Source organism: Elgaria multicarinata, chromosome 4, assembly GCF_023053635.1.
Source record: "Elgaria multicarinata webbii isolate HBS135686 ecotype San Diego chromosome 4, rElgMul1.1.pri, whole genome shotgun sequence".
NCBI classification, from domain to species: domain Eukaryota; kingdom Metazoa; phylum Chordata; class Lepidosauria; order Squamata; family Anguidae; genus Elgaria; species Elgaria multicarinata.
Window position 1 is genome coordinate 39,726,893 of NC_086174.1, and position 13,696 is coordinate 39,740,588.

Below are 13,696 nucleotides of genomic sequence, written 5' to 3' on the forward strand. Positions count from 1 at the left end.
GGTGTTTGCAGTGGCCTAACTTGATGTAGAGAAGCTCCCCAAAGCTATGGAGCATTGACTTTTTGGCGTTTGATTAAGGCTGGTCATCCAAGGTGTCAGGGTTAGATTTTCAGTAGACTAGATTTGGGCTGCCAGGTTTGTTTACTGAAACACCCCTCACTGCCACCACTGTATGCAAAGGCATATGCACAAGATTTATGATATCATACACTGTCAGACCAGATCTACACCAAGCAGGATATAGTGGTATGAAAGCAGTATATAAGAGGCAGGAACCACACTACTGCTTTATAGCAGTATTGAAGTGCACTGACAACTGTTGGGGCCCATGACACATACCATATACCACTTATATCCTGCTTGGTGTGGCTCCTGCCTCTTATATACTGCTTTTATAGTGCTATATCCTGGCTTGGTGTAGATCTCACCTCATTTTGGCTTGCAATCATAATTTATGAGTTCTCTCCCATTGTTCTGATCTCTGCAAAATGAATGTTAGGAGACCTCATACTCTGTGTGTGTGTGTGTGTGTGTGTGCATGCAAGCATAAATTTGTACATGTATATACGTGCATTGCTTGTGCATATATTCAAATGCACATGCACCATCCATCTGCTTCTTCCCAACAATGATGGGCAGAAGCAAAGTGAAGATCACCACGGCTGAATCCTACTGCTATTTTGACTGAACAGGAAGACGAAGCTGAACAGAATGCTAGGTGAGGTGGGCAAGTCTAGGCTCCAAATGGTGATACAGAAGCAATTCCAAAAGTAACCCCTCTCCTTGAGCAAAGGAATCTGGTAAACCAGCTTCCTTCCTAGAGCAAACCTGGGACCCTCTCTCCTTGCCCTCAGTCTCTCTGTCTAATCTATGCATCATAATGCCAGTGCCACTCCCTACAGACTGTCAAAGTGCTTGATTAGGGATGGGGAAAATGTGGCTCTCCAGATGTTGCAACTCCCAGCATCCCTCACTGTTGGCTAGGCTGGCTAGGACTTATGGAAGCTACAGTCCACCAACATCTGGAGAACCACACATTCCCATCCTTGCGCTAGAATAATCTTCCCTATTTTTGTGCATTGTCCAGAAGCAAGGACTGGAGATCCTATCCTCTAACATCAATTAAAAATATTAGTGAAATGTTGCCTATTCAAATGTAGGCAGCCAGTCTTTGTCATTTATCAGAAGAAAATGAAATTAGATAATCAGCCATTTGCACACAATCTGGCTGAGAAACTGATTTAAATCTGCAAAAGAAAGAGAGCCAACCTCCATGATGACTCCATTATAGTCCAAAATTCCCACACACCATGCCTTGCTGAAATCATCCCAACACTAGACAAGATCAAAGGAGAGTACAAGGTAATCTCTCCTATATTTAGCTAATTCTCAAATAGGATGTACTCATACTTCAGTTCGTTCATTTGACTGCAATTAATAGTTATAACCTGAAGGTGTAAAACACCTTTATTTTATTAGAATGTCATCTTAAGTACTTATTAGACAGTTTTGCCAACAATAGGAACCAAGCTAAAAAGTGAATTACTGTAGGGTTAAACTGTTGCAACAAAAACTAATTGTTCTGTAGCACCTTAAAAACTAACAAATATATCTGGCCAGAGCTGGAATCGATTCCAGGCATCCAAGAAGGTGGGCTCTACCCCATAAAATCTTCTGCCACAATAAATGTGTTGATCTTCTCGGTTGGACTACTGCAACATTCTTCTCACTGGCCTTCCTTCTTCTCACATCAGTCCGTTGGTTTCTGTTCACCACTCTGCTGCTAAGATCATCTTCTTGGCTCGCCGCTCTGACCATGTTACTCCACTTCTGAAATCTCTTCATTGGCTTCCAATTCACTTCAGAATCCAATATAAACTTCTCCTGTTGACCTACAAAGCTTTTCACTGTCTAGCTCCTTCCTATCTCTCCTCTCTCATCTCACACTATTGTCCCGCTCGTGCTCTTCGCTCCTCTGATGCCATGTTTCTCGCCTGCCCAAGGGTCTCTACTTCCCTTGCTCGGCTTCGTCCATTTTCTTCTGCTGCCCCTTATGCCTGGAACGCTCTTCCAGAACATTTGAGAACTACAAGTTCAACCGCAGCTTTTAAAGCTCAGCTAAAAACTTATCTTTTTCCTAAAGCTTTTAAAACTTGATTTTGTTCTGACTTTATACTGTTAGTTTTACCCTACCCAGTGCCTGTTTACCCTACCCTGTGCCTGTTTGCATTCTCTTCCCCTCCTTATTGTTTTATTATGATTTTATTAGAATGTAAGCCTATGCGGCAGGGTCTTGCTATTTACTGTTTTACTCTGTACAGCACCATGTACATTGATGGTGCTATATAAATAATAATAATAATAATAATAATAATAATAATAATAATAATGATCTTCAAGGCAGGCAAACAATCAGCCTAACAAATACAACTTCTCAATCATGTAATGGGGAGGAGCCATAGCTCAGTATAATTTAGCACCTGCTTTAGGGGCAGAAGGATCCAGGTTCGATCCCTGGCTCCTCCTGGTAGGGTGAGGAAAGAAATCCTGCCTGAAACCTTGGCGAGCCATTGCCAGTCAGTGTTGACAATACTGGGATAGACTCAGTGGTCTGACTCAGTATAAGGCAGCTTTCTATGTTCCTAATTGCCTCTCATTGAAGGAATGTTTTGTCTACTTTCTACATGTATGACTATGTTGTCCATTGTAACAGCTCTTAAAAGAATTGTAGAAAACCCACAGCTGGCAACACATTTTTTTTAAAAGCAAAAACTAATGGAAAGAGCAAGCACTGACTCACCTCACCTTCCTAAACAGCTATGCTAAAATTAAAAGTCCAGCAGTGTATCTCAGGGCGGATCCTTTTGAGTTACATTTTCATAATAGGATCCAGGGGTATTGGGGCCTTACAACTCCCTCACAAAGCAATATGTCCAAAATATATGGCCATGGCCAGAAAAAATAGGCACTGACCCAGACTAAATGTTAACAGAGCAAACCCCAGTTACAGGAAAATCTCAGAACATAATCTTGAAACTTTAATAAGGAATTATGAACGAACTGCTCTTATGATGCATGTATAAAAAGAATAAGACCAGTACTATTTAATATAGTTAAAGGCTATGTTAGCTAAAATGATATAATCCTCATATCAACAATATATATTGGTTAATCATGCTGATGATGCATTTCAGTACCAGACTCATTTGACATTAAGTCCAGTTAGGGTTATGTATGAAACCATTATTTTCTTCCCTATAGATACTTTTTTTCCCCTATAGATACTTTTTTAAAGTCTATATGAAACTTCTCTTATAGTCACATGATTTTCATGTTATGAGTTAACTCATAGCTGTTTGCACAGAAGTCATAGCTAAGTCAGAGAGAATGTCTGCCACTTGCATTGAATTTTTAATTGAGAATAAAACCATGAAGCATTCCTAATTGGTAACAGCTGAAGGGGTCACAGTAATGAAGGAGAACAGACAGGTTTTTTTCTTTTTCTTTCTAAAGATGACAAATAAGAATATTTTTCCCTATTCATCTGGGACAAGTGTTAACAGCTGAAGCCCTTCTCTAAGGAATCCCTTGTAATTCACACAACTATTTCTCTGGCTGTGAGATGACTTTCTGCCCTCATCTTAAATTGGAAATCCTTGTGGAACTCAGACTGTAGGCAACTGAACACCTGTTGGAATCACAGGTCCACAAAAACCATCAGGGCAGATACAAACTGAACAGCACACCCTATTCATGTGTGAGCACACACACACACAGTATTTGTAACCAACAACTGATGCAGTGTAGCGGGAATCAACTGAACCTAGCTCTTTCAAAATGAACTAAGGGTGCTGTGTGTACAGGGTAGATTAAAACCAATGGTGATTTTTAAAAAAACAAAAAAAAACGAAACTAAGTCTGACCTTTAATTTTTTTTAAATAATTATAATTATAGTTGCCTTTTTATATAAACATGTTAAGATCTCTTATCTCTTAAAACTTAATTATGACCATCTATCAAACAGATTTAGTTCAAGGCTACTTTTCCACATTAAAAATGGAATGCTGGAAAAAGGTATATTTTCTGATGTTAAGTATGATAAATAACACAATCTCAAGTATTGTAATTATTATTGTTGACTTTCTACTGGACCCATCTTTGATCAAGTCATAATGACATGAAGATCCAGGAGATACCATCATGTCTATCACCAGGATCATCCACAGATTCCAAAAGGGTTGTCATGTACAGCTAATTAACCATCCCATCTTCCTGAGCTCTGCAATGTGTTCAGCTCTCATATTGTGAATATTACTAAACAAATGCCATAAATATTTAGTTTATATCTCACTGATAAACACTCTTTTGTTCATTAACTACTATGCTTGATTATGGTATATTCTGGACTCTTGTGGCTGATTTCTATACATATTTGCCACTTAAGTGCCACTTATTTCAATAGGACTTGCTTCAAAATAAGTGTGTATAGAATTGCAGCCTTAGACTTCAAGTAAAAGATCTTGCTCGATATCCTTGTATGTGAGAAATGTGTCTCTTATCTCTAAATAGATATAATTTTGCACTGCATGTATACTGCATGATCAAACTGTTTTTATTATTATCATTCTAGTTAGCATAATTCCCAAGCATACGTGCATAGGATTGCAGTGTAAATCACTTTTATTTAACTCAATCCATGCTTTGGGCAAGAAATCATAGCACGGTGAAAAGCGATGAACAACAACAGAATCCATCCCATGGCCACCTCTAGATTCACCCTCAAAGTCAGATGTTCCGAGGTTATGTTTCCACCCTGTTCTCCATTGCTTTTGTTTGAACATGTTTTGGATCCTCCCAGCCACCAAACTCCATGTGCACAACATGATCACACAAATTCTCCTGACAGGGGATACCAGATACCGTAAAGATAGCTAGATCTATCTCTGTATATATCTATGTAGCCAAGCACAGGAGACGTTAAGGGATTACAGCTATAAAGGTTAGCTGCTAATAAGCAGTACCATAGAAACAGACCAAAAAGAGAGTGAACAACTTTTTGTTAACACACAACTTTCTGTTAATCCTTTAAGAGGATTCTCACCCCCCAAATGTGATGGGGAAGCAAGGAGATGCCAATTGTCTGTGGACGCTTTGGCAAGCTATTAACAAAACTGTGGGTGCCCTGCTATTATTGTTGAAGACCCAGTTTGCTCGGAACTTACCACTCTTGGTTTATCCAGGGTCTGCAGGAAGGCTGGACTCTGGTCCAAGGATCGCTCGGGATCGCTGGAGATGTCCTCCTCAGACTCTTCCCAGGATGAGGAGAAGCCGGTTGAAGAAGCAGAGGAAGAGGATAGCTTCCTGACTGACATGTTCTTTCGAGGGGTTCCTCCTGCCTCTTCCTCCTCCTGAGCATCCAGGTCAGTCACTATGACGGCAGGGATGCCGCCACCTCCACAGCAGCTCTCCCCTTCCAGTAGGGGCTTCCCCTGTTGTTGCTCTTGTACTTCTATGGAGGTCCCCGATGGAAGCAGCTGCTCTCCAGGATGCTGCCCTTGCAGCCCAGTTCCGTTGGCTTCAGCCATAAGCTCAGAGCAAAGCTCTGGGGCTGACAGCGGCGTCGGCAGCGTCTTCTTCACGGAGCACGTCAAAGCTAACAAGCAGCTGCTGCTGCCCTTGCCGTCAGTCCTGGCAACACAAGGCGGGTCTCCTGGCGGGAGCGGCTCTCCAAGGGGCTTCTCTATGGCGTCTGAGCCCTGCCCTCTGTGAAAGCTGCTCCTCCCCTGCATGGCTTCTAAGCAGCCTTGATCCTTGGAGGATCCGCTCACCTGGCCGGCATCGCCTTCACCGCTGCCCCCCGCCCCTGACGCCTGAGTGCCCTGGCACCTCCTGGCACTCTCCAGCTCTCTGGAGTCCTTTCCTTCGAGAGGGCCACTTCTGTTCTCCAAGTCCTGCCCCACGCTAGATCCCAGTCTCCTCCCCGCCTTCCCTGACTCCTGAGCCCTGGAAATCCCATTCGCCTTCTCCATCTCGTCTGAATTGTGCGCCTTCGGCAACGTCTCATCCCCTTTGCCCGTCTCATTCGAGCCCCAAGCCTGGGGCGATTGGCTCCGGCTCTCCGCCTCTTTCGAGCCCGGCGCTCTAGAGACCCCGCTGTCCAGTCCCGTCTCCGCTCGGCTTCGTGCCTTGGATAACCCGTTTCCCATCTCCATCGCACTCTGCGCCGCCGAGGGGCCGTTGCCCGTCTCTCTCTTTTCCGCCACGTAGGGCAGCCAGGTCCCGGCGCTTCTCTCTCCCTCCTGCTCCGACGCCTTCACCATGCTTTCTAGCCGGGACAACGGGCTCTCGGGCTTCTTGACCGTCGCCGCCACCTCCTGCTGCTGCCTCGACCCCTTCGTGGCGGTGTCTCCAAACACCTGCGCGGCCCGAGATGGGTTGGGGGAAGGCGATCTCCTCCTGGCCAGACGGGGGCTCTTCAGGGGGAAGGGGGCGGGCGCGGCAGCGGCGCCCGAGCTCTGCGCCTGGATGTGCGCCTCGAAGAGCCCCACTTTCTGGGTCACTTGCACGTTCTGCAACTCGCGCTGGAGGATGCGCGCCGAGCCGGGCGACGGGGAGCGGCTGGGGGGGCTCGCCCAGCTCGGGCTGCTGAGCCGTCGAGGAGTCCCGCGAGCGAGCGCCTCCTCCCCTGCCTGCGGCTGCTCTCCAGAAGGGAAGAGGAAAGCTGTGGCGGCGCTGCTGGAGCCGCCACCGCTGCGCCCGGGCAGCGGGCAGTAGCTGCTGTGCCTTTCGCTTCCCCGGACCAGCACCTGCCTGCGCGTCACAGGCGGCGTCTTGCTCCTGTAGCCGCCGCCGCCGCCGCCGCCGCTTTTCTCCTCTTCCTCGCCGCTCTTCATTATCACTAGGCTGTTGAGCGCATAGCAGGACACGGCCATAGTAAAGGGTCCGGCCGCCGGGGGAGAGGCTCCGTTGCTGCTGCTGTCGCTTTCTCCTCCTGCTTGTTCGCCCAGGTCAGCCTCTGCCGAGGAGCCCACCACGTCCTCTCAGGGCCGGCGGCGGCGGAAACGGCAGCTGCAGCATTGCCCAGGGAGCCGCAGACGCGCAGAGGCGGCGAGCTATCCCCGGCCCGCGGCTCCATAAACAACTGAGGAGAAAGACAAGAGAGAGGGGACTGTCAGCGCGGGAAAACCGAAAGGCCTCAAGCAGACTGTGCTCATTGGCTGCGAACGGCAGAGCTCGGCCAATAGCGGCAAGGCTCCAGCTCTAGGGCCGAGCTTTGGGAGTGGAGAGAGGCGTCGCCAGAAGGACTCGGCTTGCCAGCGCTCAGCCCTTTCTCTTCGCTAGGAAGGATATTTAAATCCCCTCATCCCGGCAAGCAGAGCTTAAATTTCATTCCACAGTTATCACTGAGCTATCACACTCTTTATCCTACTAATCTAGCTCAAAAAACAATGGATGGCAAACTATTGAGCCCACTGTATATATGGATGTATAGATTCCAATATACATTGAAGTTACGTTAAATCCGGAGACCATACTAACCTAAAGGCGCAATCCTATGCATGTTTTGACAGAAAAGGCTTAGAGTAGTTTAGACATTACATGCATGGCTGGCTGGGAAATGCTGGGAGTTGTAGGGCTTTTTTCTGTCCAAAGGTGCATATTATGGTGCCCTAATTCATTTTAGACCCCTGGTTCCATTTTTTTCATGCTGGGTTTCAATCCTCGGATTTTATTTATTTATTTATCTATTTATTTCCTCCAAGGAACCCGAGGCAGCATACATAATCCTCCTCCCCTCCATGTTATCCTCACAACAACAACCCTGTGAGGTAGGTTGGGCTGAGAGTCTGTGACTGGCCCAAAGTCACCCAGTGGGTTTCCATGGCCATCGGGAGAACCCGGATCTCCCGATTTCCAGTCCAATACCTTAGCCACTACACCACAATGGCTCTCTCTAATGTGACTAATGAAGAAAAGAGCTTTCTAGAGAAACTTTCCCTACATTTTAAGGACTAACAAAAGCATCCTCTCAAACATATTGAGATGTGAGTTCCAAACAGGATGGAGTCCAGCTCCTTTTATTTCCCAAAAGGCTCAAGAGAATGAGGCAGGATGAATAAGATGTAGAGAAGCTGTGAGGGGGGAGGCTTGAGTTGGCCGTGTAGACTTTGCCCCCAAATTGTTTTAGTAGTATACTTCAGTCTTAGAAAATATGGAGGAATGATAAGAAGCCTGTCAGTAACCAAGGACAGCAGCCTTCCCTACTCATGGGAATGGATAGCAGGGGAGAAGGCATAACCTCCATATAGTCTTAAGGACTAGAATTTTTCATTAGAAATAAAGCACTGCTAGGGAGTGACTAAGCCATGGGAGGCGGTTGTATGTTAAGGTTGAGGAGAATGAGAGCCTGAAGGTTACTATGGACCACCATAAAACTCTGGAGAGTGGTCTGAAGGAAATTGTAGGAGGGGGGAAGGAACCTAAGGCTGGCAATGTTCCCATAAGCCTGAAGGAAGTGAGGTAACCTAAAGCTAAGCTTCCTTCCTGGGCAGAGGAAAACCAAAAACGATGAAAAGGAAGAACTTTTCTGTAAGGCAAAAAGAATGAGAGGCTGTAGGAAGAGACTCTTGGGAGGTTGTGGGCTCTCCCACACTAGAGGCATTCAAGAAGCAGCTGGACAACCATCTGTCAGGGATGCTTTAAGGTGGATTCCTACATTGAGCAGGAGGTTGGACTCGATGGCCTTGTAGGCCCCTTCCAACTCCGCTATTCTATGATTCTATGCCATGAGTCTTGCCAATCCAATGGGGCTAATTATGGAATGATCTCCCCAATGAGGCCTGCCTGGTGCCAATGTTGTTAACTTTTCAGTGCCAGATTAAAACCGCCCTCTTCTCTCAGGCATTTAACAGCATATGAAGGAGTTTTTAATCAGATCCTGGCTTTTTCTTATAGTTTATTGTTTACATTTGCTTGGCTATGTGTGCATGTTAATGGTTTTTATACTTTGTATAATGTATCTTTAAGGTTCTGATCTTTGTAAACCGCCCAAAGAGCTTCAGCTATTGGACTGTATAAAAATGTAATAAATGAAATGAATTATGCAAGAGGCCACATAAAGCACAAATTGGAGCTATAAAAACAAAAAGCATGGTGCGGCTGAGGGAAGCAGAGCTGCAGACATCACCACCACCACCAGGTTATGTTTCTTGTGTGTGTGTGTGTGGGGGGGGTTCCTACTACTTTATGCTGCTACTTTGTTTTACATGATGCTAATTTATTTATTTATTGCATTTCTATACCGCCCATTAGCCGAAGCTCTCTGGGCGGTTCACAAAACTTAAAACCATTCAAAGTATAAAACAATAGCATAAAACCATGATATAAAATACAATATAAAAACACAACTAGGATAAAATCAGCAGCAGTGCAGGAATACAAATTTAAAATACAAATTTAAAACAGCGAAGTTAAAATTAATTAATAGACTGTTAAAATTCTGAAAGAATAAAAAGGTCTTTACCTGGCATCTAAAAGAATATAGTGTAGATGGCAGGCGAACCTCCTTAGGGAGCTCATTCCACAGAAGAGAAGGCCCTCCTCCTGGTAGCCACTTGCCTTACCTCCTTACACTGTAGCTGTGCACATTTTTAGTTTCTATATAGTCTAATGCAGGGGTGGGCAACCTACGGCCCTCCAAATGTTATTGTGCTTCAGCCCCTATCATTCTCGACCATTGGCCATGCTGGCTGGAGCTGATGGGAGTTTTGTACAAGAATATCTGGAAAGCCTCAGGTTGTCCATCCCTGACCTAATGATTTGCTACTCTTTGAATTTGTGAGCTGTTGGGCAGCTTGTTGAAAGCTAGAGTTACTTCATGTTTGGACCAGCTGTTGAAGACTGAAATCTTGTGTACTTTTGTGAGATTAAGCCCCATTGAATTTAATGGGATTTAGCTCTGAACATCAGTTTGGGCTGCACAATATGCAGTTATTTCCTCCTTTACCAGAGTATATATACATATATTATTAGTACTACATACATATTTGTGTGTGTGTATGTTTGTGTGTGTGTGTGTGTGTGTGTGTGTGTATGTGTTGTAGTGTTTGTGACTTGAATTGTTACCTCTTCACATGAGTGTGGGAGAGTTTATGACCTTTATGCCTGACATGCGTCTTTGTGGTATGCTCTGCCCCAATTTAATTGGGCACCTCTTACTTTCTCTGCTAAGTGGAATGCTAAAGACTTTTGCTGTATGCAATCCTTCACATTGTAGCTAGCTCAGTGTATTTATCTGCCCATTTTGTGCAGCTGCTTGCTGCATAAAACAATATCTGTGGCATTTTTTGTATTTGCTTGCTTACAAGCTCTAATATGTCACAAACATTAGATTTTGCAAAATTATGCTACTGTACATTGAACTTGTCTGTGCACATTTTTAGTTGCTATATAGCTTTGCCTAATGGTTTTGCTGGAATTGGCTGGAACATACGTAGAGTTATTTCATATATGGGGGCAGCTATCTAAGGCTGCAAATTTACGTGCTTAGCTGAGAGTGAACCCCATTGGATTTAGTGGGATTTACTTCTGAAATATACATAGGACAGGGCCACATAATTTGCAGTTACTTCCTCTTATATTAGAGTCACTTGGCCAAATGCCTCTTGTCCAATATAAAATGAGGAGAAAGGGAATATTATAATGAGTACTATATAGCCAATAAGTGCATACAATACTAGTATAGGGCATTGTCACTGTGTGCACCTATATATATTTAATGCCTTTTCAAGATCAACTAAAATGGAATAGTTATCCCTTAGTGCACTTCCTTTTGTGCTCAAAATCAGGCACACTGAAGAAGAATAAACAGCTGGAAATTATCTCATCATTTGGTGCACACACACAGGGGTGGGGATTCTAATACACTTTGTGACTGTAACACCAGTGGTTATCTGGTAAAAAGAGTCCAATACACCATAAGTGGTGTTACATTACAGTAGGGGTGGGCAACTTGTGCCCCCCCCCCACCAGTTTGGGCCTACTTCCCATCAACCTTAGACAGCACAGCCAATGGTGAGAAATGATGGGAGGTGTAGGCCAAAGCATATGGAGGGCCACAAGTTGCCCACTACTGCATTATAGGCTTCTCGTCCGTATAAATACATACAAAGGCAACTATCTAAGTTATCAACAGAGAACCTTATGGCACCTTGAAGATCATCAAAGTGACACAATATTTCAGAGATCAGTGCCCATTTCATCAGATGCACCGAATGTGATAGTTAGTGTATATTACAGTATATATACCCACCTTCTGAGGACCAGGTAGACATGATGTGGAAGATCCATGGACTGGATCATCATAGTTGTTGTTTTTAATAAAATATTAATAGCAGATATTGGGGGGAGGCTACAATAAATCTATGTCTTTAAGGTAGCATAATACTCTGTTGATTTTGCTACAACAGACTACAGTGGCTATCCCTCTGGAATTTGCAATTATGTTTATGATATTTACACTGTAATTTGTTTTGACACTTTATAATTACGGAATCAGCTATCCGGAATCAATCCTACCATGATTTCTAAAAGTTACCTGTCAGAGTCCACTATTTAGCCAGAAGCAATCTGGGAATGGACACTAAAAACTATATACTACTTCTAGTCATCAGCTGTATTGTTTTGTGAGTGTGATTATTTGCTTTAATAACAGAACAATCCTATACATGTCTATTAAAACATAAATCCCATTGAATTTAATGGGGTTCACTCCCAGGTAAGTGGGTATAGGATTGCAGGCTTATGTCCTCATGCATACTTATATAGGTTTGTAAAGGACTCTGCATCCCTTTAGATCAAGTCTCTGTTTGTGTTGCCTGTTATTTCTTGGTATGCTTTGTACCTGTATGTGTGTGTCCCACTCTTACCACCTGTTACTTCTCTGAACGATTGGGGTCTATCTTTTTAAATTATAGAGTATGCGCATATTTGCAATTACAGATTCATGCACATGGAACCGTCTGATACTCTGCATTAAGAACAACAAAAGCTTTCCAGATTTATTGAACCGGATGGAGCCTTATTGTAATGCCCTATCTATATTTTTACACAAACTTTATTTCCTAGAATTCTAATACATACTATTTTTATACATGGCAGTGCTGCATCCAAATACTTCTAGTGCACCTAGCCAAGTAGGAGGTGCTTTTCTTGTGGGTAGTATCTACCAGTCGGAGGAGTCAACTGTTGCATACTGAGTCGGTGCCTCTGGATCTCAGTATCTGAGATTAAAATTACAGGTCATTTTGTGGAAACTTTTGAGCGCGTCCAAATGTGGAAGGGGAGAAGGAGGTGATGCCCATCCTTCGATATTTTGTAAACATGCTGGATGCGGCCATGTGTGTTTATGTACAACCTAAACCCGGTGATGGGTGTCTTTAGCCTCACGCTACAGAGCAAATGGCAATTTCTGCGAAAACACTAACAGAGGAGAGGTTCTCTGCGGGACATCAACACCACTCCTTCCCTTGGCAGATCTCTCAAACTCCACTAGCTGAACTGCCTCTCTGCCTACCTAAAATCTCCCAAATACATTTTCTGGAAAATCTACGCGTGGTGTGATGGTGATGGTGTGTGTAGATGCGTGTTTTAAAAAACTCCAGCCGCCGCCGGATCTTGTCCGAAAAAGGCAGCTTGTCGGAGTCCCCCCCTGCCAAATGAATCGTGCTCTTGAGAACTCTGGACGAAAGAGAGACGCCCAAAAGCAAAAGGGAAAAAAAGCACACAGTTTAACAACGGAGTGGAGTTTGGCAGAATCTTGAGAAATGCGCGTTGTGAAACTTGTGTGCAGTTTCTAACCCGCCGCTGATGGCCCCAGCCTCAGTCGGCTCTCATGGAGTCTCCGGAAAGAGCGACACCCCCCCCCCGTTGCAAGTCGGGGAGGGAGAATGGGGGGGAAGCACAGCACGAAAACCGGAGGGTTTGGCCTTACCTGTGCAGCTGAGACCGGTGCACCTTCCCAGTTCACATCCCCTCGGAAAAAGCGCTGGGCATCAACGCGCGCAGCCCTCCAAAAGCTCCAAATATTATTTCCTCATCGAGATCAAGGTTTTCGGGGGCGTCCGTTAACTCACGATCGAGCCCCCTTCGGAGTCTGATGGGTAAAAGAGCAAGGGAGACGACTCGCTCGGCTGAATCGGGAACTTTATTTTGTGAACCGATCTGCCGCTGTGTTCATTGCTCGTCTTTTCCAGCGCCACCCTTGTGCCATTGGCTGTTTCTTGAATGTTTGTTGAATGTGCGGGAGAGAGCGAGTAGGGAGGGGAGGGGGTCGGAAAGCAGGAAGGAAGTTGTGAGCCTGTCTGGGGTTGAACTCAGCGGAACAAGTTTCTTTGCTTTGCTTTTCTCTCTCTCTCTCTCTCTCTCTCTCTCTCTTGCTTGGCAGGACCGATGGAGGGAAACACTGAAAAAAAAAGTTTCCATTGTTAACCAACTCAGAACAAAATCTGCTCCAGCTTATGTGGGTTAAAGATACACCATCCATTTTTCCACCCTTCGCTCACTCTTACTATGTATAACTCGCCCGCTGCAGCTATTTAAAAACCCTTTTAAACACTAGTTGCTTTTCACAGAACAAGCAGGATCCCAAGCTGAAGTTATTGCTTCTTTGCAACCACTGTCTCCATCCAAAAGCCA

The 13,696-nt window shown here is 44.6% G+C and overlaps 1 protein-coding gene across 1 annotated transcript in view; it reads right to left on the bottom strand.

Moving 5' to 3' along the window:
* Window positions 1-13,286, bottom strand: part of ITPKB (inositol-trisphosphate 3-kinase B) — a 111,564-nt gene extending 98,278 nt beyond the window's left edge. The window contains exons 1-2 of the mRNA XM_063124136.1: window positions 12,993-13,286; window positions 5,224-7,142 (exon numbers count right to left, since the gene is read on the bottom strand). Coding sequence (XP_062980206.1) covers window positions 5,224-6,933 — 1,710 coding nt within the window. The 5' untranslated portion in view covers window positions 6,934-7,142; window positions 12,993-13,286. The remainder of the gene's footprint in view (window positions 1-5,223; window positions 7,143-12,992) is intronic.
* Between the last annotated feature and the right edge of the window lie 410 nt (window positions 13,287-13,696).